This window comes from Gopherus flavomarginatus, chromosome 1 (assembly GCF_025201925.1).
Source record: "Gopherus flavomarginatus isolate rGopFla2 chromosome 1, rGopFla2.mat.asm, whole genome shotgun sequence".
NCBI classification, from domain to species: domain Eukaryota; kingdom Metazoa; phylum Chordata; order Testudines; family Testudinidae; genus Gopherus; species Gopherus flavomarginatus.
The window spans coordinates 341,923,474-341,949,724 of record NC_066617.1 but is presented as its reverse complement, the minus strand read 5'-3'; the positions used below and the strand labels follow the sequence as shown (position 1 = coordinate 341,949,724).

The window sequence follows — 26,251 nt, the reverse complement described above, 5'->3', positions numbered from 1 at the left end:
CCCAGTATTACAATAGCCCCCTCTTTCCCTTCCAGCTGGGGAGTGGGCAGCTCCAGGAGCAATTCACCCCTTCCAGGCAGGTGTTGCAGGGAAGGACGAGGAGCAGAAGTGCCATCCTGTCCTCATTTGCTCACAGGAGAGGAGGGGAGAGGAGCCACCCTGTGCGCTCTTTAGAGCCCTTTTGTGAGAATGGCTTTGATTTGCTATGGGGAGGAGAAGAGAGAGCTCTTCCTGCAACAGCTTTGACTGGTTATTTTGCCATAGGAGGCAGGCAAATGGCGCAGCCATCCAGAGGGCACAAATTCTTGACAGGCCTAGAGCTTCTTGCCTTATCAGGAAACTGGCTCTAGTCCCCGCAAATTATGTCACCGGTGAAAAATATCACGGAAGTTGATAACTTTGTTGTATGAACAGGTTCGAGAGGCTGCCTCTAATCATATGCCCCATTCTGACAACTGAGATTAATTGAGGTACATGTTTTACTATTACCTAGATCTGTGCTCCCTGGCACTCGTGAGAGTATAATAGATTTGCAATCATTGGGATTTTACAAGAATTTGGACTAACCAATTGACTTCTAGTTTTCATTCATTAAACCTTCCATATTACTTTTAACTTTTACTCCAGAGGTCAGTAAAACCCTCCATGTTACAGCAGGGCATTCAACCCATAGGAATGGGACTTGGAGTTTGTTACTACCAACAAGAACTCCAAGGTTGGCAGTTTGATAAAGGCAGAATGAAAGACAGATACTGTTGCAGACAGGACAGCAATAGAAGTAAGATCAGTGCCGGTGCCAGGCACCAGAGAAGGAAGCAGGTGCCTGGGGTGGCCAATAGAAAGGGGTGCACTCCGTCCATTGTTGGGGCGGCATGTCTGGGTTTGTGGCGCCAATTCGGCGGTGGGTCCTTCAGTCCCTCGCTTCCTCTTCGCCGGCACTTCAGCGGCAGCTCAATCGAGTTTTTCTTCTTTTTTTTTCCCCTTCTTTGCCGCTTCGTGCAGCAAAAAAGCAGGAGCCAAGCATGAGTAAGGTCAGAACAGTAGTAACAAAATACTCCATAGTAAATGCTACACATTTTTCTTTTCTTCCCTCTATCCCAAGCTACTGCAAATGCACTTGAACACACAGCCCACCATACCACCAAATGTTGGAAGATTTGGATAAAAGAGTACCTAGACTTGAAACCATGGCTTGATTTTATAAACCCTCCTTGCTTTTTGCTAAACTCTAGTCTCATCAATATCTTATTCTAGTAATCTACCTCGGCATGCAGCTGAATTGCAAGAAACAACTGAAGGTCATTTTTAGTACTTTTAGCTTGTTTAAAGGCTGGATTGCCAACTGAATATTTTGGTTGTGAGAAAAAGCTAGTGCTGACTTAGGCCGTTAGTACAGGATTAAAATAACTTGTATAATGTAAATGACACAACAATAGCATATTGTTTATAGAAGAAATATAGAATCATGGCCTGATCTGAAAAACTCCTGTACATAAATTCCATTGAAGCCATGTGTCTATAGATGGCTTTAAAACAAACATGCAGCTGAAGTAACTATTTGCAGGATCAACCAGTCCCTTTAATTGTTTTGCAGCAGTGGGTTGATATAGACAATGGCATCAATATACTATGCTAATGTAAGAACCTGAAAGAAATGGAAATTGGGGATTGTCCATTGCACCTGCTCTAACTTGTTTGCTTCATACGTTGAACTATTTTTATCTTGTGTTAGTAGAAATACAAGCATCTGAAGCTATATCTTTTGTGTTTTAGATTTTCTACATTCAACTAGCAATAAGCATTTGATTCATTTCAACATATGTAAACACATCTTTATTAAAAAAGAATGAAAGAATAACTACAGTAGAACCTTGGAATTATGAACACCTTGGGAATGGAGGTTATTCAGAACTCTGAAATGTTCAGTATCAGAGGGGTAGCCGTGTTAGTCTGGATCTGTAAAAGCAGCAAAGAATCCTGTGGCACCTTATAGACTAACAGACGTTTTGGAGCATGAGCTTTCGTGGGTAAATACCCACTTCATCAGATGCATGTCTGAAATGTTCGTTACTTTGAACAAAACATTGTTTATTCTTTCAAAAGTTTACAGCTGAACACTGACAATATAGCTTTGAAACTTTACAATTTCTGAAGAAAAATGCTGTGCTTTTCATTTAATCTTTTAGTAGCTTACGTTTAACACAGTATTGTGCTGTATTTGCCTGTTTGGTTTTTTTTGTTTGTTTGTTTGTTTTTTGGTCTCTGCTGCTGCCTGATTGAATACTTTCAGTTCCAAATGAAGTCTGTGGTTGACTGGTCAGTTCGTAACTCCGAAGTTCTACTGTAGTTTTTGTTTGGCCTTTTCCTAATATGGAAAGAACTGAATAAACAAAAAGACACACAGATCTTAATAGAGTGCAATTTCTATAGAGAATCAACTATATGACATCAACATTTGTCTGACAAAATGGTCAACCAGTGAACAATTCCTGTGATTCTCATCCTTTTTTCATACCTTAAAACCCCCTTTTGGTATATTAGGACTCCTACTTCCAGAATCCTTCTACTGTCTATCTGCATAACCCTCCCATTTAGAAATAAAGAAAGTCATGATGCCCAGGTTGTGTACTCCTCCCTCACCCGAAGTAATCCTAAATTATTAATGGATTTATAATGAAGTGCCACAGCAGTTACTATATGGAATTTTAAAAGGGTAGTACCATTAGAATTGGATTAGGTTTTTTCCCCATCAAAAGCCATAATTTGTCAACACTTGTCTCAATATTACTTCAGATTACCCACTGTTTTCCCTTTAAGTAGGACAGGAGATGATTGTGATAACAGTTGGCAAATGTTAATGTTATAGACTCAATGTTACATTAGGTCACTACTGGCAGGGCCACCCATAGGATTCAGGGAGCCTGGAGCAAAGTGGGGGAGTGGACATAAAAAAAGGTGCCACCCGCAGTGTCGCTTGTACTCATCGGGTGATACTCCGAGTCTTTGGTAGCGGTGGGTCCTTCACTCGCTTTGCGTCTTCGGCAGCACTGAAGGACCTGCCGCCGAACAGCCACCAAATATGTGGAGCAAGTGAAGGACCCGCTGCCAAAGTGCCGCCAAAGACCCGGAGTGAGTGAAGGGCCCACTGCCAAAAGACCAGGACCACCGCTGGGTGAGTGAAAATTAAAAAGGCGCCTCTAGCCAGGGAAGGGATTCTCAGCCAGGGCTCGCACGGCCCCTGCAGGGCCTAGGGCCTGGGGCAAATTGCCCCACTTGCCCCCTGCTCTGGGCGGCCCTGACTACTGGTGAAGTATAAGTGCTTTATTGAACTATACCTGGATCTGTCGCTCTTCTTAAATTTAGATATTTGTTTTTAAAATTTACGATCATACATCAGTGTTAAGTAAGGGGTTGGTAACGAGCACAGTGGTATTTATTTCTTGATCCTGTAAAGGAAGTAAGTCATTGTTCTTCTTTCTTTTTCTGCTCTGATTAGTCTCTCTTGTGCATTGGTCACCGACTCCTCTATCCCATATTTATAGTTCTGTGTAATCTTTACTCTAAAATACTGAGAGCTCTATAATAGTGAAGGCAAATTTGTATGGTTTAAGTTCACTTCTTTACCTAGGTCAGACAATCTGACAAATGTCCATTACTGAAAAGCAGAAAAAAATATTAAACTTTTTTGTACAAGTGTCCACCTTTTTAAAACCAGCTTCTATTGTGAGTTGAATCACTTTAATGGTGTTCCTTGGGATTATGGACCAGCCCAAACTGTGCAGCTCTGTGGTCCTTAATTCACTTAGTGCAGTTTGCCAAAAGGGGACCCCATGGCCAAAAAGGAATGGGTTCCAAAAAGTGACCAAAGAAGGCAATTTTTTCTGTCAACAGCAAGCAGAAATGCCTAAGTGAGATGTTTTTTCAGGTGCACATACAAAGCTAGTCCTGGGATAGCTTATTTCTAGTTAGGCAGCCTGCCGTGATAGGAGGGTGATAAGGAACCAACTGCCAACATGTGTTTCTACAAATATATTAGGCTGGCTTAAACAGCCTACTGCAAAATGCTCTCCCCGAGATCCTCAGATGATTTTGGAAAAATCTTGGAGGAGTTTTATTCTGTGAACATTTAAAACTGTAAAATCGTGATAGATGAACCCCTGCTCCTATGTGTTTCATTGTGTGTAATGGGAAATTTTGCCCGCAAATCCTTAGACCAGTAATTTCAAATTAAATTACAGGCACTGGGCCAAATTCAAAGATGAGTCTAAGAGAATTGGGAGGGAATCTAAATTGGTATAAATTACACTGTATTTTACTTCTACTAGCCTGTAGTACACTTGCTGAGGCTTATATGATCAGACTTATATGATCAGACACATTATACTCACACCTACTTACTGATTTGAAATTTACACTCCTTCTACACACCACATCTAGATTTGGCCCATAGATTCAATGCATACCAATCTCCCTCAAGTCAGTAATACTAATGCTTATATACTCATATTCTCTAAGTAGAGAGAAAGAGAGATACCAAATTCACAGGTGACATGGGAGGAAATGTACATTTTAGATTTCAATATACATACAGGTATGGCAGGACTCACCAGCAGGTGCTTTTACAAATAATTTTACAAGTTCTTTTCCTTAGTGTGAGAGTATTTTACGACCCTGAAATAAAGGATGTGGTGGTGTTTATTTTTGTGCTACAATCCACAGGGGGCAATTTTCTGATTTCCTTGGGGGTGCTTGACCCCCACTATGCCCCAGGTCCTGCCCCCAGTCCACTCCTTCCTCTAGATCTCACCCTGCTCTGCCTCTTCCCACCCCCACTCTGCCCCAGCCTGCCTCTTCTGGCCCCGTTCTTCCCCTCCCCAAGCATGCCGTGCCTTTACCCCGCCTTGTCCTGTTCCTGTTCCTCCCTCTCCCAACCCCAGCACCTCCTGCCTGACTCTGAACAGCTGATCAGCAGTGGGTGGGAGTTACTGGGGGTGAAGGGGAAGAGCTGATCAGCATGGCCCACCGGTGGGTGCTGAGCACCGGCTATTTTTTTCCGTGGGTGCTCCAGACCCAGAGCACCCATAGACTCAGCGCCTATGCTACAATCTCTTTTGGGGGAGCTGTTGAAAGCAGCAGGAGAGTTTGCTCTCTGTCTTAATTTCTAACTAAAGTCAACTCTTGGGGAAGAATTGCTTCCTGGGAACTGTAAATGTATATATAACTGTATATAGGTGTATAGAATGCAAATAGAACAAGTTACACTAAGAAAATACCCAGTGTCCATGTCACTGATTCCTTATCCAATCGGAAACCAACCTATAAAGCCCCAATATCTGCTGCTGCTCAGCAGAAGGGCAATGTTACATGACCTTTCCCCATGCTTCAATTATTTATTATCCTTACAAACTAATTTAGCAAATTTGTAAGGAAACAATATTCAAGTACTATTGTCTCTGAATTTACTGCAGTGGTGTTTCCTTATCATTTTTTAGTTTTTAAACTCACAACATCTGGAGGAATTTGATGTGGAAAGAACATATACAATGTAGTGTGATGATATAACCTGAGTATAGAAGAGCTCTGCTAAGGTAACATTTACTAAGAGTTCTGAAACTTGGGCCCCTTGTGTTTCTGCAGAAAGTGTTGATTACGGGCCGGTGTTTGTGCAAGAGCCGGATGATGTGATTTTCCCTACTGATTCTGAAGAGAAGAAAGTGTCTGTGAATTGTCAAGCACGAGGAAACCCTGCTCCTATTTACAGGTACAGTGAGTTCATTGGGAATTTTTTGCAGCCTTCAGAATGTTTGGCCAGCGTGTTCTTCTTCTGAACAGCAGCATGTGGATGGGGAACAAAGGAATGGAAAGACTCAGCAGCTTGTTCCTTGGACTCTGAGACCAGTGGGGACTCTAAGGAGGCAAGTGGAAAAGGAGACTGGCAGGAATTATAGCTCCATGCCCCCAAAATGTGTCCATCCATGTGGAGGGGTCTCTAGATAATTATCTGACCCACATCATTTTAGTATTTGAACAGTTCAAAATCAATAATGGATTTTATTCCCACACCAGTGTGAGATTAGAAAGTGCTATCTCATTTTACAGATGAGGAATTGCGGCACGAGGTAAATTAAGTTACATGCCCAAGGTTACACAGGAAGCCTGTGGCCGAGCCAGGAACTGAACCCCAATTTTCTGAGTCATAATCCAGTGCCCTATCCTCTACATCTTCATTTATACATTGAGCAAATGGGTAGGCTCTTGCCTCTAGATTTTCATGTGGACCTCCCCCAGCCATAGAAACACAGAAGGATGAGGTTTGCTGCTTATTGCTCACCCCACTACCATCTGCCCTTTGCAAGGATCAGCTACTCAACTCCACTGGTCATAGGCAACATGAGCACTTCCCACAGGCCCCACTGTCTCTCTACAGGTTAGCGATGGGCACACTCCAGTACTCTGATCATCTCCCTGAAATGTCCAACCCCTTTTCAGTTTTCACAGATCCAGGATCTCAGAGAAACTGTACATCCAGGGTACCATTTCCACCTCAGATCACACTCCACTTAACACACAGTACATAGATATATTTATAGGGAAATAAAGTATACATTTATTTAACAAAGAATAGAGATTCCAAGTAGATGCAAGTAGAAGTATTGGAAACAAATGGTTACATATAAGCATTGAAAAGATTCCAAAAGGCTTGATTGTGATATACTGTTATTTGAAAATGGGACTTTGAAATTTTTAAAAGCACCGTTAAAGGTTTCTAAAAGTAAAGTTTAAAAACTATCCAACCATTTTTCCCCTTCCCACTCCCTGTCAACCCACAAGCCACCCATTCCTCAACTAGGTGTTGTGTCAAGTATCAGAGGGGTAGCTGTGTTAGTCTGGGTCTGTAAAAGCAACAAAGAGTCTTGTGGCACCTTTAGACTAACAGACATTTTGGAGCATGAGCTTTTGTGGGTGAATACCCACTTCGTCGGATACATGTAGTGGAAATTTCAAGGGACAGGTATATATAAGCAAGCAAGAAGCAGGCTAGAGATAACAAGGTTAGTTCAATCGGAGAGGATGAGGCCCTCTTCTAGCAGCTGAGGTGTGAAAACCAAAAGAGGAGAAACTGGTTTTGTAGTTGGCAAGCCATTCACAATCTTTGTTTAATCCTGAGCTGATGGTGTCAAATTTGCAGATGAACTGAAGCTCAGCAGTTTCTCTTTGAAGTCTGGTCCTGAAGTTTTTTTGCTGCAGGATGGCCACCTTAAGATCTGCTATTGTGTGGCCAGGGAATAGCAGATCTTAAGGTGGCCATTCTGCAGCAAAAAAACTTCAGGACCAGACTTCAAAGAGAAACTGCTGAGCTTCAGTTCATCTGCAAATTTGACACCATCAGCTCAGGATTAAACAAAGACTGTGAATGGCTAGCCAACTACAAAAGCAGTTTCTCTTCTCTTGGTTTTCACACCTCAGCTGCTAGAAGAGGGCCTCATCCTCCCCGGTTGAACTAACCTCATTATCTCTAGCCTGCTTCTTTCTTGCTTTAAATATACCTGCCCCTGGAAATTTCCACTACATACATCCGATGAAGTGGGTATTCACCCACGAAAGCTTGTGCTCTAAAACGTCTGTTAGTCTATAAGGTGCAACAAGACTCTTAGGTGTTGTGTGTTCCTCATGCAGAAACGAGCGTGGTTTTTTCATTCTTAACTACCAACATCTGAGTGGCATAAAACTGATAAGTAAAATATTACTATTTCTGTCAGCCTTTAGGCAAAAATAAGATTTTCTTTCACCAGTCAACTAGATTTCCATTTCATTTGACATCTCACCTGAAAATCTGTCTTAACTCTGTAACTGTCTTATTCAACCCCTCAACATTTGTGAGGTATTTTTATGGTATTTTTTTCCTGAATAAAAAGGAAGAATTAGATTTTCTGCTGTGTAGTGGCTGAAGTTTTCCCTCTATTATTGTAAGACACTACCAAAAATACTACTACTGCTACCAAACAAACAAAAAAATCAGCATCACTGAAACGTTCCCTGAAAAAAACAAACATCTTGATGCATTAAAGGAATCCACATTTTGGTTCTTGCATCAGTAATGACCAGAGTGTTTCCTGCAATTTTCATTTTGATCAGGGCCGGACCTAGACCAAATGGCGCCCCAGGCAAGGAGCATTTTTGGTGCTTCCCCCCCATTTGTTAAACTTTTTAATACTTTATTTTTATTGCATTTTGAGCCCATTTCATGAGTTGGATGCATGATTTACATGCATGATTTAGCCCTGTCATATAAAACGATAAATTTGTATGCTAGGATCTGTGAATATATGAGCCCGGTGCCTCCCAAGTCCCGCACCCTAGATGGTTGCCTAGGTCACCTGCCCCTAAATCGAGCCTTGATTTTTATGATTGTTTGAATGAAAACAGGGTTGTTTATAAGTCATTTGTGTAGTGCAACTGTGTGTGGGGGGAGAGGGCAGAGATGTGTGTGTCAGTTCTCAAAGAGAGCATTGACTAGTGTATAATTATGAGCAAGAAAACCATTTTTGTTAATTTTTTTTAAACGGTACACTTTTTTTGTTTAATATTTTGCACCTTTCCACTCTGAGCCCCTCCCACATCCCTTCCCACTTCTCTGGGCTCTTCCCATGGCTCTTTCTTAACAGCTCCCTTTTCCTCCCTCACCCAACAAAGACTTCATTCTTTCTGCCACCCTCATGCTCACAAAGGCCTCCTAATCAATCTTCTTCAAGCTCCTTTCCTATCCCTCCTTTCAAAAACTCACCCTCCCCCACTTATTCTGTGAACTATTCTTTGTACAATAACATGCACCACTTGGTGTTTGCTCTCCATTCCATTGTATACTGCTATGCCATCCTCATGTTGTAAACTCCTTGAAGCAGAAACTTCATATTTGCTTTGCTGTTGATTGCTCTGTAAACTGGTGGTGCTATAGAAATAATATGATAATACATCTGAGCACTCACTTGGAAGTTCCTGATCTATGACTGCACAAGGTTGTTCTTATGCAAATATATCTTTTTGTGTTGGCACTATGTGTCAGCACTAGCACCATACAGCATTAGATACTCTTCCTCCTAAAGCTCTACCACCTAGCTTCCTGAGAGATTGCACCAGCAGGCACCTTTCACATTGGAAGGACCACCGAGCCTGGCTTTCTGTGAGTGGGAAATGTAGACCACAGTCTCTGCAAGTCCACACCAGGATCTGGTTAGAGGCATCCATGGTTAGATTGTCTGTCTGGATACAGGCACAGGTGGAGGAGACAGGAGCAGCGTTGGCACTGGTGATGCGGCTCTTCCTAACCATAGCGATTATATTACGACTCCCTCACAAGCTCCCCTGTTTGCTAGCTCCCCTTGGTTGCTTAGCCTCTGCCTTTTAAGACCTTCTCTCCCAAGACAGCCCTATTCCCTCATTAATCACACAGCGGGAGGGTGATCACAAGGCTGATTGAGGTTGATCAAAGATGGTCAAGGATGATCCAGGGAACAAAGGCTCAGACAGTCCCCAGACACACAATCCCAACTGACCCAGTAACTGAAAATAACTGAAATAATCTGAAAGAGGAAGAAAAACACAAACAGCCAAACAAACTCACTCACCCCAGGATTAGTACTTGCACCTTGTTCATTCAGCAGGGGGATCTCCTTCTCCCCAACTCAGATTTCCCTGTCCACCTACTAGCTCCTCAAAGTACTAGTCTTAATCTCTGAATCCTAGTCTCCTCCCCTAGCCAATTTCAGTCTCCGTCCCACACCACAACCCAGATTCCTCATCCCAGTTAATTTCCCTTGTTGCCTTTCCCACAAGTTCAGCTCTTGTGCCTTCTACATCTGAATCAATCAGCTTCTTCCTCTATGGCTCCTGGGCCCACCAGGGTGGATCATTCAAAGCACAGGGGAGACGGACTCCCTGCTTTCAGTTCCAGTACCTGCAGCAGCCCAGACCTGCAAACAGGAGTTTTGTGAGGAGCAAGAGAGGCAGAGACACCCAATAAACATTCTATAACAGGGTTGGGCAAACTGCAGTCCGCGGGCCGGCTCCGGTCTATCAGGGCTTTGGATCTGGCCCGCAGGGTTGCCACCCCCGTGGCGCCATGAGCCCCCTGCCGCTCCGGGAAGCGGCTGGCACCACGTCCCTGTGGCCTCTGGGGTGGGGGGGCAGAGGGCTCCACGTGCTGGGTACCTCCATCAAAGCTTCCATTGGCCATAGTTGCTCCCCCTCCCCCAGAGGCCGCAGAGACGTAGTGCTGGTTGCTTCCCGAAGTGGCGCGAGGCCAGGGCTGGGGCTGGGGCCTCAGGCCAAAAAGTTTGCCCACCCCTGTTCGATAAACTTCGGCCAACAACCACCCCTGTACCAAATGAAAAACACATGCACACACACAGACACACACACAAATATACCCTGCAAGAGTACAAATAATGCAGGCAGCAGAGTGGCGCTATCCAGTTTATTGCACTAATTGTAGCATGTATGATTACCTGCCTCTTGGGCAGGTGGCATATGTGTACATTTGGTTCAAGCAACTCATGGCCTTCAGAATTTGGGCTCTTGTGAGCAGAGTGGCTAAACTGAAGGCGCTAAGGGAGACAGAGAGGTACATAGATGAAACTTTCTGGGACATAGTAGAGCAGTCCCACCTCCAGTCTGACAGCCCTTGTGATATTGAGGAGGATGAAAGTCTTGGGGATGGAGAGCCTCAAGCTGGAACAGAGGAAAACAATCACATAGTTGGGACCTTCCTTCCAGATGATGTGGTATCTTCTTGCACTGAGGATACCTTTCCATGGGAGGGAATCCCACTTATTAGGAAGAGACAGGTAACAATAATGGGGGATTTGATTATTAGAATATAGATAGTTGGATTTGAGATGATCAGGAAAGCGACATAGTGAACTTAAATCAGTCTCTATACCAGATGACTGGTGGATAGCTAATATAATTTTTTTTAAAAGGGCTCCAGAGGTGATCTGGCCAATACAGGCCTGTAAGGATAACTGCAGTATCATGCAAATTGGTTGAAACTATTATAATGAGCAGAATTATCAGATATGTAGATGAACACAATATGTTAGGGAAGAGTGAATGTGACTTTTGTAAAGGAAAATCATGCTTCACCAATCTATTTGAATTCTATATAAACAAGGGTGATCCAGTGGAAGTAATGTACTTGCACTTTGAAAAAGCCTTTGATCAGGTCCCTCACCAAAGTCTCCTGAGCAAAATAGGCAGTCATGGCATAAGAGGGAAGGTCTTCTTATAGTCAGTGACCAGTTGAAAGATAAGAAAAAATGGATAGGAATGAATAGTCTGTGTTCACAGTGGAGAGAGGTAATAACGGGGTACAGTGCTCATCCATATATTCATACATTATTTGGAAATGTGGATAAGCATTGACGTGGCAAGTTTGCAGATGATACAAAGCTACTCAAGATAGTTAAGTCCAAAGCTAACCATGAAGAGTTACAAAGGGATCACAGAAAACTGGGTGACTGGGCAGCAAATGGCAGTTGAAATTCACTGTTGATAAATGCAAAGGAATGCACATTGGAAAACATAATACAACTCTACACACAAAATGATGGGGTCAAAATTAGCTGTTAGCACTCAGGAAATAGATCTTGGAGTCGTTGTGGAGAGTTCTCTAAAAACATCTGCTCAATGTGTAGTGGCACTATAAAATAGTAAACAAAATATTAGGAACCATTAGGAAAGGGATAGATAATAAAAAAGAAAATATCATAATGCTACAATAGAAATCCATGGTACTCCCATACCCTGAATATCACATGCAGTTCTGGTTGCCCCATCTCAAGGAAGATATATTAGAATTGGAAGAAGTACAGAGAAGAGCAATGCAAATGATTAGGGATATTGAACAGCTTCCATATAAAGAGAATTACAAATACTGGAGTTGTTCACCTTAGCAAAGAAACGACTGGGGAAAGGAAGCCATGATAGAGCACTAGTTTTTAACCTGTGGTCAGTGGACCCCTGGGGGTTCACAGACTATGTCTAAGATTTCAAAAAGGGTTCACACCTCCATTAGAAACTTTTTAGGGGGTCGCAAATGAAAAAAGTTGAAAATCACTATGCTAGAGGTCTATAAAATCATGAATGGTTTTGAGAAAGCAAATAAGGAAATGTTAGTTACCCTTTCACATAACACAAAAACCAGGTGTCACCCAATTAAGTTAAAAAGCAGAAGGTTTAAAACATAAGGAAGTACTTCTTCATACAACACACAGTCAACCTGTGAACTCATTGCCAAGGGATGTTGTGAAGGCCAAAAGTATAACTGGGTTCAAAAAATAATTAGGTAAGTTCATGGAAGATAGGTCCATCAGTGTCTATTAGTTAAGATGCTTAGGGACCCAATGCTCCAGGTGTCCGTAAACTTCTGACTGCCAGAAGCTGGGACTGGACGACAGGGAATGAATCACTCAGTGCGTTGCCCTTTTCTGTTCATTCCCTCTGAAGCATCTGGCAACGGCCCTTGATGGGAGACAGGATGCTGGGCTAGATGGGCCATTGATCTGACCTAGTGTGGCCATTCTAATTTTATTATTTGCAAGGCTGCAGTGTGCCTAGTATAGATGCATTTTTGTGGAATTTAACTGCTAAAATCAAAGAAGTCTGTACTCACCATATGCTAAATGTGACTTTTTTTTCCAAAGGCTAAATTTGGAAAGATTCTCATGGGACTGGCACATCCCTCATATAATGGTCAATCCCCTGTCAAATGTCAAGTGCCTGCTCTAAATTATCAGGACACTAGAGCTTCTTAAAGAAAAGTTAGTACATAAGAACATAAGAATGGCCTAACTGGATCAGACCAAAGGCCCATCTAGGCTAGTGTCCTGTCTTCCAGCAGTGGCCAATACCAGGTGTCCCAGAGGAAATGAACAGAACAGGTAATCAGCAAGTGATCTTATCCCCTGTCACTCATTCCCAGCTTCTGGCGAACAGAGGCTAGGGATACCATCCCTGCCCATCCTGGCTAATAGCCACTGATGGACCTATCCTCTATGATTTATATAGTTCTTTTTTGAACCCTGTTATAATCCTGGGCTTCACAATATCTTCTGGCAAAGAGTTCCACAGGTTGACTCTGTGTTACAAGAAGGAGTAAATAACTCTTCCTTATTTACTGTCTCCACACCAATCATGATTTTATAGACCTCTATCATATCCCTCCTTAGTCATCTTTCTTCCAAGCTGAAAAGTCCCAATCTTATTAATCTCTCCTCATATGGAAGCTGTTCCACACTCCTAATCATTTTATTGCTCTTTTCTGAACCTTTTCCAATTCCAGTGTATCTGTTTTGAGATTGGGTGACCACATCTGCACACAGTATTCAAGATGTGGGCATACCATGGATTTATATAGCAGCAATATGATATCTTCTGTCTCATCATCTATCCCTTTCTTAATGATTCCCAGGAATCTGTTAGCTTTTTTTGACTGCCTCTGCACATTGAGTGAATGTTTTCAGAGAACTATCCACAATGAGTCCAAGAACTCTTTTGTCATTTTGTTATCCAGTCACCCAGTTTTGTGGGATCCCTTTGTAACTCTTCTCAATCTGCTTTAGACTTAAGTATCTTGAGTAGTTTTGTATAATCTGCAAATGTTGCCACCTCACTGTTTACCTCTTTTTCCAGATCATCTGTGAATATGTTGAATAGGACTGGTCCCAGTGCAGACCCCTAGGGGACACCACTATTTACCTCTCTCCTTCTGAAAACTGACAATTTATTTCTACCCATGTTTCCTATCTTTTAACCAGTTACCAATCCATGAGAGAACGTTCCCTCTTATCCCATGACAGTTTACTTTGCTTGAGAGCCTTTGGTGAGGGACCTTGTCAAAGGCTTTCTGTAGTTTTTCATATTTTCAAAACAATGTATTTTCCACTTTCCTGGTTCTCAGAAATATCTAAACTGTTTTAGCAGAAAGTTTAAAAAAAATCAGCTCAAACTATTAAAGTTTGGCAAAGTTACAAACAGTTGAAAACAGGATCTTATAATGGGAAGTATCTGGTGACCTTAATAAAGACATTGGTATGAGCACTGCCTGTGATAATCATCTTGACTCATTTACATCTTTGACATGATTTCAGAAGTGTCCTTTTCCAGACAATTACTGAACTAATTTTTCCCATTTTCTCCCAAGATGGCTACGAAATGGAACAGAAATTGATATTGAAAGTGATTATCGCTACAGTTTGATAGAAGGAAGTTTTATCATCAGCAATCCCAATGAAGCAAAGGATTCTGGGCAATATCAATGTTTAACCACCAACGTGTTTGGAAGTATTTTGAGCAGAGAGGCCACCCTTCAGTTTGCATGTGAGTAACAGTATTTTAACATGGATTCAACTATTACATTGCTTAATAAGGTTCTGTACTGTACTTTTTAAATGCCCTATAGAAATAGTATTATTATGTGCATACTTTATTATTCCAGGCAAAATGGGAGGGTTAGAAATAAACTACCTTGTTTATGAGAGAGAGAGCTGTTACTTGTGTAACTTTTAAGAGACTGAGACTAGGCAGAGGAATCTTGTAAAAACCACAGTTGCTGTAAAATTTAATTTTCAATTTCTACATTCTCCAGTGATATTTTTCATGTAATGCTAATTTTCTGACGACAACATAATTCATTTTATCATATAGTGCTTTGTGTGTACATGACATAAATTCATTTTATCCATCACTATAGCTTTGTGTACACACACCAACACTCAGCTATAAGAGATTGTGATAAAATGAATTATGTTAATGTCAGAAAATTGGAATTAAATAAATCATTAATAAATGAAAAATTCATTAATGAATGTAAAAATAGAAAATTAAATGGTCCAGCATCTAAGATAATGTGTTGCCTGCAATTTATATGTATATATCCAGATAGATAGATAGATTGATCTTTGTCACTACGTGTCTATTTATATCTATAAAATATATAAATAGATATATCCATTTCGTGATTCAGAGTAACATTCTATAGATTGTTAAGAAAATATTCTTGTTTAAATACTCCAGCTTTCTCATGAGCGACTAGTTGCCATTGAGGAAATGCACATTTTTTCATGGATTCAGGTATCCTCCCTCCAGCAGTGGCTTATCCCTGTTGCTTTTCAGGAAGACAAACATCCATTCCATGACACATCAAGCTATGTTACACAAGGATTTAGTAAGAGATGGGGATGCAGTAAGAGTAAGAGCTGGGCAAGTAACTGATATTTTTATTTGCTGGCACGTCTGGAAAATAAAAAAAAAATTGGTTCAATCCAAACCAAATCTGAAAATTGTGAAAAATTTCAGCATATCTAAAAAATCAGTTTCAGGCATTTTCAAAAGGTGAGATTCATGAAACAAGAAGCGGCAACGGCAAGCAGCGGCAGCTCCCTTACAATGTTTAGACCAACGGTTACTGCACTCACCTAGGATATGAGAGACCTGGGTGAAATTCTCCCCTCTGCCTAATGGGAAGAAGGAATTTGAACTTGCATCTAACTACTTGGAAATATGATATTCTCATGTAGGCTGTCTCAGTCTCTGTATCTGCAGCTGTTCCACTTCATATACATAATTAAATAAGCATTAGAACCGAACTTGAACTTGGGTTATTCTCCCTGCCTCCCCGGTTGGATGCCCTAATCTCCAGTCCATAGTCATTGGACCAGGAAAAGAAAGTGAGAATGAGAATGACAATTCATTGTCATGCACAGTCACTCATAATGACAATGGGTCGTCATCAGGCCAGGGAAAGAGAGTGAGAATGACTGGTGAACCAGTGAGAATGGCTGGTGGCTAGGGCACTCCCCTAGGAGGTGGGAGTCCCAAGTTCAAGTGCTTACTCCAATGACTAAATAGACAAAGTGGAATGGCGTCAATAAGGGAGACTGAGGGCTTGTCTACACTACCAAGTTTTGTTGACAAAACATATATCGACACCCACAAGTCAAGAAAACAAAAATCACCAAAGGGTGTTCACACTTGCTCCCTCTGTTGACAGATCATGTCCACACTGGGGACACCATCATCAACAGGGTGAACAATGCACCGTGGGTATGCATCCCGCAGTGCAGTGCTGTGGGAAGGAAGAGCTGATCGCTGTGCATCTTGGGATTCTCGCCAAATTCTTCCACAGCCCCCTCAGCTATGGAGAGCAGCATCATGAGTAGCTCTGTGAGCTGTCCGTGCTGAGGAATGGCAAAGCAGCACAGCAGTCTGTCCCCCTCCTCCTGCAGCAGCAGTCTGCCTGCTGCTGTGTTCCTAGTCCAGAGCAGAACAGGAGCAGGGCTGGTGCAACCATTTAGGTGACCTAGGCAGTGGCCTAGAGCGCTAAGATTTGGGGAGCTGCATTTTCTTCGGCAGCGACCGCGGTGGCCGGATCTTCGGCCGCCCCGATCACTGCTGGCATTTAGGTGGAGGGAGCTGGGGCAAGGGAGCACGGGGAGGGCTGCCTGCAGCAAGTAACTGGGGGGGTGTGGCACACAGGGAAACTCCCTGCCCCAGCTCACCCCTGCCCCGCCTCCTCCCCGAGCACACCATGGCTGCTTTACTTCTCCCACCTCTCAGGCTTTCGGCACCTAAGCTGATTAGTGCCGCAAGCCCGGGAGGCAGGAGAAGTGAAGCAGCGATGGCATGATCTGGGTGGAGGCGGAGCAGGGGTGAGCTGGGGCGGGGGGAGCTCAGGGTAGAGGGGGGGTGGGGAGCTGCCACAGAGTGGGGCCTCAGGGCAAAGGGGGAGGAGCTGCCATGGGAGTGGGGCTCAAGGCAGGGGCTCGGGGACGGGGGAGGGCGCAAGGTGGAAGTTTCGCCTAGGGTGCGAAACATCCTTGCACTGGCCCTGAACAGGAGCATTCCAATTATTTGCTCTTTGTTTGTTCCCCAAAGGGAACAGCACACGCATACTTCCCAGAGTTTTGAAAGGGGACAAACGCATGCCTGCAGGGCAGCAGAGATCAAAACACTGAGCAGAGCAATCAGGACAGGCATTGTGCGATACTGGCGGAAGCCAGTTCTGTCAACAAAACAATCAGCAGTGTCTACACTGGCTGTTTGTCGACAATAAAGGGAGGGGAAAAGACAAATGTCTCTCATAGGGGTGGAAGTTTTTTGTCACCAAAACTGGGTGTTTTTCGTGACAAAAGTCCCATTGTAGTGTGAACGCTCTTGCTGTTTTGTTGCCAAAAGGCATTTTTGGCGACATGAGGTTTTAAATTAGTTAAATTGCATGGCTGCAGTTGTTGTTACTAAATTCCTTAATAAAGTGGTGGAACTGTGTGTGTGAGGGTAGGGAAATATATATTTTACAGGTGGATTTCCACCAATTGTGCCACTGTTCAAATTCTATACTGAAACGTATAAGACTACAAAGGTACAAAATATATTCTCCATATTACAGAACAGCGTATTTACACTTAAAATGTTACAGTGATCTCATCAGGCATTTCTGGAACTCAGTCCTGAGTTCCGCGCTGAGAACATACTGCTGGGTCTCACCTTGTATATAACAAAGCTATTGTAAAAATGATTTCTTGGCTATGAAACATTATGACGTAAATGTGGGTTGTTTCAGGGCACTGAAACACAGTGTTTTGAGTCTCCACAAAAATTACTAAAATGTAAGTCAGCTGACCCTAATTGAAACAAGAGAAGCTACTGAATCAGGGAATGGGGCCAGAGTTACAGAAGGCAGTATAGAATTTAAGTGTCTGATAGTTGCAACGTACTCAGGATCCAATATACCTTTGTAAGGCTACAGTAAATTAAAATTTGTTCTCTTTTGACTAATTCTGACTGAATTATTCACCATCTCCACTTGGAACATATGAGGAGTGTTTTGTATTTGAAATTTTGATCAGCATTCACATTTGCACTTGCAGATTGTAGGCATTTTCTAATCATTATTTTAAATGGTTAGCTCTGGACTGGCAGCAGAGCTTGCTCCAGCGTAGGTTAATAGTAGAATGCTAGCTGACGAGGTCAGAGGTGAAGGTTGGCAAGGCTGCAGATCTCATAGAAGGGAAGAAGGATGTAGGGAGCAAATAGAGCACCATAAAAGAAGATGCAGAATGGTGAATCATTGAAGGAAACAAAAAGAATGTAAAGTAACCAAACTGAAGTGTGCCGGGGGAGGGGAAGCAGGAGAGGAGAAAGCAGAAAGGAACAGAATTTCCAATTGCATCTATGTAAAGTATTAATCTTTTAATAGTTTGGGAGCAGCTCTGAAGCAAACAGCAATTCCAGTTATGATGTGCTGTCTAATCTCTTATCCTCCCTCCTGCACTATGCTCCTTCACATCTAACCACTCCCTCCACATGAGTTGCCGTTGCCCACTTTTGCTTTGTGTTTCCTTCCAGGCCATCCCCTACAACTAGAACTTGTTTCCTGTCCTGGTGACCATGCTTCTGCCTTCTCTTAATATAAGCACACCACTTCCATGAGGCCCATCAACCCTAAGCCCCATAACAGTGACATGTTGGTTTTGTTCATAAGAAAATTAGCAAACCATCCTCCCTCCCACCTAGAACAAAAACAACAATCTTTCTCAGTTTATAATTGTGTGTGTGTGTGTATACCTGTGTCTATTTGTCTACTTGGACTGTAGTATCTTTGAGGGCAGGGTCTATAACTTCCCTTTGTACAGTGCCAAGCACACTGTTGCACTCAATAAATAATAATTAATGGCTATCAGTCTTAAATATATCTTAATTCACATATAGTTCTTCACTCTTTGAAGTGTGTGTCTGGAATAGAATCACAGAAGTGTAGAACTGGAAGGGACCTCAACAGATCATCTAGTCCAGTCCCCTGAACTCAAGGCAGGATTAAGCAATACTTAATACTTCTGTCACATTTCTAATTCTTAATACTTCTATCCCATTTTAATATAGTCCAGACTGACAACTATTCTCCCATAATGCAGTGATTTTTAATAATATGTAGAAATTCACTATATAAAGTGGTGTCAATATACTGTATTAACTTGTTATCATGCTGATGAGAGCTTTGAATTGATAATATGACATCTCGAACTTCTCACGTATCCTGCTGAGTTTAGACTCTGAAAGCTCGTAGTACTCTATCAAAAGTTTAGATTCTGTGTGTCAGTTAGAAATTTGTGTCAGTAAATCAAAAAGAAAATGAATCAAGAGTAAAGTCTTCTCATGATGTTTCCAGCTTCAAAACATCTTTATATGCCAACCTTGCAAAATTGATAGTTCATAGCTAAATCAGAACACACTACTTTCCAGGGTATTCAGTTGATTTAAATCTGAATATTCAGCTACTTCCTTGCAGCAGTAGTTTAAAAGTTAGAATAATTTCATCATGGACTGTTGGGGAATTACACTATATAGTATTAGTAATGTTAGTGCCCAGTAGTTCCACTATAGCTAATGATAATCAGCAGTTGCCATTAGGAAACCTGAATTCCAGGGTTTATAACTTGAAATGTGATTCATAGATGCTTTTTTATGCTCTTTGCATCGCAGTGTAAAGAATGCCTTTAGTATTTAAAACAAAATGATGCAGATAGTTAATTCGTAATGCCTTAAAAAAATCTTCTACAGCATAATCAGAGCCTTTGTGAAAGAATTTCATGGGCTTTCCACATGTAGATATCCTGAGTAAAATCTCTGTATCTCAGTGCTATATGAGATTTCTCTTGCATTTAAATGCATTAACTTGTTGGTTACATAGTTGGGATATATAATTAAATACCACATAATGCAATTTGGTTTTCTGTATAATAGTGTCATTCATTCACAAGGGATTCCAAAGCACTACACTGGTAATGAAGGTTCAAAATCAAAAGACTGGATTAATATAATCTTTAGGAAATCTATAATTTAATTGGATCCAATTTTGACTCTTGGTATTATAATCCATCAAGCACAAAGATCCCAGTTATTTAAAGACAACTTGATTTACAGCAGGCTATTGTCTTCAGAGCAATTTAATAATACTGAGCCAGGCTGTACCTCTTCAAACAAATCTCTCCCCATGGCAGTACAAAGATCCTAGAGAGCACCAGTGCCAAAACAAACCCTTGAAAATACCACATGTGGCCACAGTTCAGAATGATTTACCAGGGCCAGGTAGGTTACCAGTTCCTGATCATCGAGGCTCAGAGATCTTACGACCACCATAAGCTTATCTTGTCTATTGATATACATGGATTGTTCAAGACTCTCAATACTCTGGCTGTGCCTAAAACTGGAAGCCATGATACAGGCCACTGCTGTGTGAAAGTTCAAGTTGTTGAACTGAAACTTAGTTTTCTAAGATCTTGACTAAACATACAGTTGTAGCTGAAGATCACTTTGCAGTTTCCAAACTCAGTCTAGTTGAGGTAGGTTTCTATGGAAAGAGGCTTCATTAGAAGATGGGATCACTTCTCATAGTTATGTTTGATAAGATTGGCAGCAAAGTATTTAAAAAGAATTTTGGCAAGATAGGACCTAGCCTGTAGTTAATGAGTCAAAGCCCAGCAATTTGACCATAATGATCTGAAAGCTGGTCTAAAACCACCAGGACATACCAAGATGTTTGAGACAATGAGATCTGGAGTTTGCATAGTGGCATTCATTTCCTCTTGTTTACCCCAACCTTGTGCTCTAGAAACCTAGAAATCGATCAAACTTTACAGGGAGATTTACAGAAATAAGGTCATGTAATTGCTTGAGGTGCATGGTCTGCATCATTTTGGCAATTAATTAACTTTCTGAAGCTTGTGGCTAACTAGACTTGCTCTTTCAATTCAGTAGAACAATGGTGCACAGCTCCAAAAAGGCAGCCTACAAAATTTAAAGGAGTCTTTCAAGCAGCAGTGCAGAAAAAAAGCACATGCTGTACCATACACATGAAAAACATAGAGAAAGCTAACAAAACTGAAGGGTTCATGTGTTACCATAGCCTCCACGATACAATTATGAACAACCAAGTTATGCACAAAGTTACTTTGGTCATTATTATGTGGCTCAGCAACAATGCGACATTACAAGCACCATGATGTCACCTCCCTGTACATGCATAGTTAAACCACAGTCCTCTCTGAAATGAAAAATTGGACTCTGAAAAACCTATTTGGTATCTTCAAAGATGGAGTACTTGAGAAGTGTGTGTTAATAGGTATAGAGATATAAACAACTACTATACCCAGGGATATTTTTATATAGTTGATTGGAAAGTGGCAAGCCCTTTAATTTGCAGCTACTAAACTATTCAGATCCTTAACACAATTGCAAATATTTCTATAGCCCCAAACAAAGACACACAAGTGTCATGATCTTGACCTCCCCTTTCTCTTTCTGTTGCAGTAGATACAGTACCTAACAAATCTCATGTCCAGGGCTGTGCTGGCGTCATCATTTATATTGGTTTAAGAAAGCAAACAAAAAAGACAAAATAGTATCAAGCTTTATTAGAAATAAAGGAGAAAAATATTTTGCCAAATAATAAATATTTGCCCGAATTTAAACTTTATCTGCAAGCTTTTAATACAGGAACAGCTGTGTTATCTGTCACTTTACAAACCTGAGAGCTCTATAAACCAGCATTTCAGGAGGGGGTGCTGGGCACGGCCTCTGGGATGGAGCTTGGGTGCAGAAGGGGGCTTGGGGCAGGAGGTTGGAGTGCAAGAAGGGCTTCAGGATGCCAGATCCAGGTGGAGCTCTCCTTGGGCAGCTCCCCATAAGCAGCAACCTGTTTCTGCTGCTCCTAGGAGGAGGAATGGCCACATAGGCTCTGTGCTCTGCCCCTACCTGTCTCGAGTGCTGGCTCCGCAGCTCCCATTGGCCGGGAACTGCAGTCAATGGGAGTTGTGGGGGCAATGCCTGCAGGTAGAGGCTGCGTGCAGAGCCACCAGGCCTTGCGTCCACCTAGGAGCATTGACCTCGGCCAATGGGAGATGCAGGGGTGGCACCTGCAGGCTGAGGCAGCACACAGACCCACCTGGCCACGCCTCTCCGGACATGTTGCCCGATTGCAGGGAGCCATCTAAGGTGAGCACCACCCAGATCCAGCACCGCAAAACCCAACCAGCACCCCAGCCCAAGCCTCCTCCCACACGCAAACTCCCTCCCAGAGCTCATGCCCTGCATCCCATCTTGTGCCCCAACCCTCAGCCCTGAGCCCCCTCCTGCACCCAAACTCCCTCCCTTTTAGTTAACCAGAATTTTTTACTTACCAGTACCCCCCATATGCCCAACATGCCGGATTACAAAGCTTTTACTGTATACTGTTATGAAGCAAAAAGAGCAAAAACAACAAACCCATGGCTGGCCTTACCATGAGGCGAACTGAAGCGGCTGCTTCAAGTGCCAGACTGGGGGCTGGGGGCGCCACTAGGACCCAGAGTGTAGAAAATTGTATCTGCTGCTGGTGCATATGTATTCTCTCTGCTCTAGATACACAGAGATGGTGGAGTGCTGTGCTGAAGGAAGGAGGGCACAAGAGACATAACAGGCAGGCAGGAGAAAAGGTGAGAGGGAATAACAGAAAGCAGCAGGAGCTACAGGGAGAGAGAGGAGGAGCTGCCTCTTATGTACCTCTCTAGCACCCCCAGAGCCTGGACTGATTAACACCAGCTTTTTAGGGAGCTTCCTGTTTCCTGCTGCTTCCCTGAAAACACTTGAGGAGACCAGGCAGTCAGCTGAAGTAGTAGGAACCAGTTAGGCCCTTAAGATGCTGATATCTTCCCTCACTCAGGCCCTGCTACCAGCCTGCTTATTTGTCCTCTTTAACTGAGTGTTGAGAGCCACTCTAGCTGGCACAGAACAGCAGTCATGAGTGAAAGAAGAAAACGCCCCTCTGGGGCAGCATTCAGAAAAAGAAAGAAAGCAAAGGAAGCTTTTCTATCTAAGCAGGAAGGAGCTCTCCTGGGATACATAGACACAAATGTTCACTATGAGCCTTCCGGCCCCAGTGAGGATGTGAGTGGGTGAGGAGATGCCTGATCTTCCAGTTAGTCAGAGTGCAGGTGACCTGGCAGTTACTGCAGAATCCATCTCTCCATCTCAAATGGATGTAACCATGCACATTCCTGAAGAAAAGTGTAGATCAAAGAAGAATGTGGTGGAGGCGCAAGAAACAGCTGCTGCAGAGTTCAGTTCCTTAAGTCTAGATGATCCAGGACTGTGGACCCACTTGAGCAGTAGCCTGAGGGACTTCCTTATACTGCATGGGCCACAGCAACTGAAAAACTTCATGTTCCCCAAAGACAATGAAAATAGATGTTTCCATCCAACACATTACTAGCATGAAATCCCCAATGGTGACAAAGTGGAAAGGCCATGGTTTATGCACTCAAAAACACAGAATGCTGCATAATGTTGCAAACTCCTCCCGTCTAATGTTCCAGCCACATTGGGTTCTACAGGAACAAAGGACTGCAAAAATCTGGCTAGAAATCTGGCATGTCATGAGAAGGCAGCAAATCACCCGAGAGCATTCCATAGGTAGAAAAAGCTTTAGGTGAGAATAAGGTTAAAGGCCACCATAGATGATCAGCATCAAGAGAAGATTGCATCAAAGTCTCTTTACTGGTAAAATATTCTGAAAAGGCTTGTTGCCATTGTGAGAATGCTTGATACCCAAAACAATTGAAACTTCCTTAAAATTGTGGAGCTGATGGCTGAGTTTGATGCTGTACTCCAGGATCATCTAAAAAGAGTCACCACCCAAGAATTGTACACACCCCACTACCTTGGAAAAACAATTCAAAAAGAGATCATACAGTTACCGGCAACAAAAGTCAAACAGAAGATTGTGACAGATCTGAAGTCAGCAAGATATTACTCTGTTATTCTGGACTGCATACCTGACATCAGCCATACAGAACAAATAACTTTAATGTTCAGTTTTGTAACAACAACAGAACCTAGTGAAAATGTCCCTGCAATGGTGACTGTCAGAGAGCATTTTCTTGAATTTATTGACGTCTGACACAGATCCAAGAGTAAAACCCTCGAGCTTTTTTTGTCCCATGCTGTTCTCGTTCATTGAGCTTGGTGATCAGTGATGCAGCTTCTAGTGAGGCTGCTGAATTTTTTAATGTAATTCAAAGCATCTATGTATTTTTCTCTGCATCAACTCATTGATGATAAATTTTGAAGCAACATCTGGGAACATCCTCTCTGACACTGAAACCATTGAGTGTCACATGATGGGAAAGTCGAGTGGAGGCGATAAAGCCTATCAAACACCAAATTGGGAAGATAGATGATGCCATAATTGCCATTATGGAGGATAATGCTGTGACAGGAACTGTTCGTGAGAGAGCAGTGGCAGATAGAAATGGAATCACCAGAAACATACATAACTTCAAATTTCTGTGTGGCTTAGTGTTGTGGCATGACATACTGTTTGAAATAAATATTGTAAGCAAGAGACTTCAAGGTGTTAACCTTGATATATCTGGAGCAATGGAACAACTGGACAAAGCAAAGTCATACCTACAGTCTTACTGGTCAGATGAGGGATTTCAAAATGTTCTGAAGAGTGCACAGAAGTTGGCACAAGAACCTCACACTGAAGCTATTTTCCCACCCATTCAGGAATACAAGAGTCACTGAAGAAAAGACATTTTGATTTCGAGGCATGGGATAATCCCATAAGAGACCCCAAGCAACAATTCAAAGTTGAATTTTTTTAACCAGGTGCTGGATTATGCAATACAGTCAGTTGAAGAATGTTTCATGCAGCTCAGGGAACACAGCAGTATATTTGGGATGTTGTATGATATTCCAAAACTCCTCATTATACCTGAAGAAGACCTACACTAGTAATGTAGGGCACTAGAGACATGATGACATGTGCGATATTGATGCGAGTGATTTAGGTGATGAACTGAAAGTTCCCAAGATACATTTCAGCAGGAGCAACTCAAAGGCTGTTCTGGAATATATGTGCACAAATAAGATGACCACTGTCTTTCCAAATGCTTTTGTTGCTCTGCACATGCTTTTAACACTTCCTGTAACAGTTCCCAGTGGAGAATGCATCTTCTTCAAGCTGAAGTTACTAAAAAAAACACATCTGCTCTCCACAATGACAGAGGAGAAGCTGGTCGGCCTTGCAGCCATCTCAATAGAGCAATGAGCTGGCCCAGACTGTGGACCTTCAGGAAGCAGTTCAAATCTTTGCAACCAAGAAGGCACCGAAAGCATCACTTTGATTATTCAAACAGATAAAAATGCCAGTGTTTACTATGCAGACAAGGAAAGTTACATTTACTATTCAGCGTTTGACAGTTAACTGTTACTTAAAATGTAAGTTCTCCATTATTGGAGTAGGTAGCAGAGCAGAACCATGAGAGGAGTAGAACAGGAAGAAGGCAGAATTGAGACCTTTCAAAGTTTTGGCCCAAGCGAAGGGGTATAAGGGCATCATTTGAGCTCCCTGCCTCAGGTGCCAAAATATTGTGGGCCAGCCTGCACAAACCTAAACTTTGATGAACAGCTAGTAGTTGTAATGAAGTGGTTTTTTCTATAAAAGCACTTTGGGAGAAGGAACTTAATAATTGTCTGAAAAAATTTTTATGATATAACTTTATATAATATAAGTCTATTCCTGTAGAGTAGAATTTACAATACTAATCTGATTCCCTTGACTTCTACTGGCTTATGTGGATGCAAATGCATAACGTAATTGACGATTTACAAATAAAATGTTAACAGTAATTCTGAACACATAGCTTTGTTTGCCTGTCTGCTCTTGTTATTGCTACATCAATTCAAATGTAAGTTATCTTTGATGTCACTAGAACTTGTTGTGGAACTGACAAAATGCAAAGAATGTTTCCAAATGAGTGAATTCTAGCCACTCTTAATGCACAGCAGCCACTTGTCCTTGCCCAGGCTTTGGAATGGGCACTGTAGCTTTGCTTATAACAAAAGATATATTTTTGCTGACTTTCTCACCCATAGAATCAGAGGCAGACTAAGGTTTCCAGGGGCCCTGGGTCAGAGCAAGTGGGGGGCCGTTCCCCACCCCATCTGCCTGTGGCCCTGACCCCATTCTGCCTCTTCCACCTGCACCTGCGGAGGGCCCTGAGGAAGTTTGGAGAAGCTCGGACCCTGCACCTTGGCCCCAGGGCTGCAGCTGGGAGCAAGAGCTCTCCCAGTCCCTCGGCCACAGTGGGAATCCGGGTATTTTGGCTTCCCCTGCCACTCCCTATGCTTCTGCGGAGAACCAGGGTCGGAGCAC

General features: G+C 42.4%; 1 protein-coding gene across 5 annotated transcripts in view; it reads left to right on the top strand.

The window, feature by feature from the left end:
* The window catches only part of CNTN5 (contactin 5), a 1,071,723-nt gene that overhangs the window by 691,538 nt on the left and 353,934 nt on the right, over positions 1 to 26,251 (top strand). For all 5 annotated transcript variants that reach the window (XM_050940444.1, XM_050940408.1, XM_050940418.1 and 2 more), the window contains 2 exons: positions 5,638 to 5,761; positions 14,201 to 14,376. In XM_050940444.1, the coding sequence (XP_050796401.1) occupies positions 5,638 to 5,761; positions 14,201 to 14,376 (300 nt within the window). The remainder of the gene's footprint in view (positions 1 to 5,637; positions 5,762 to 14,200; positions 14,377 to 26,251) is intronic.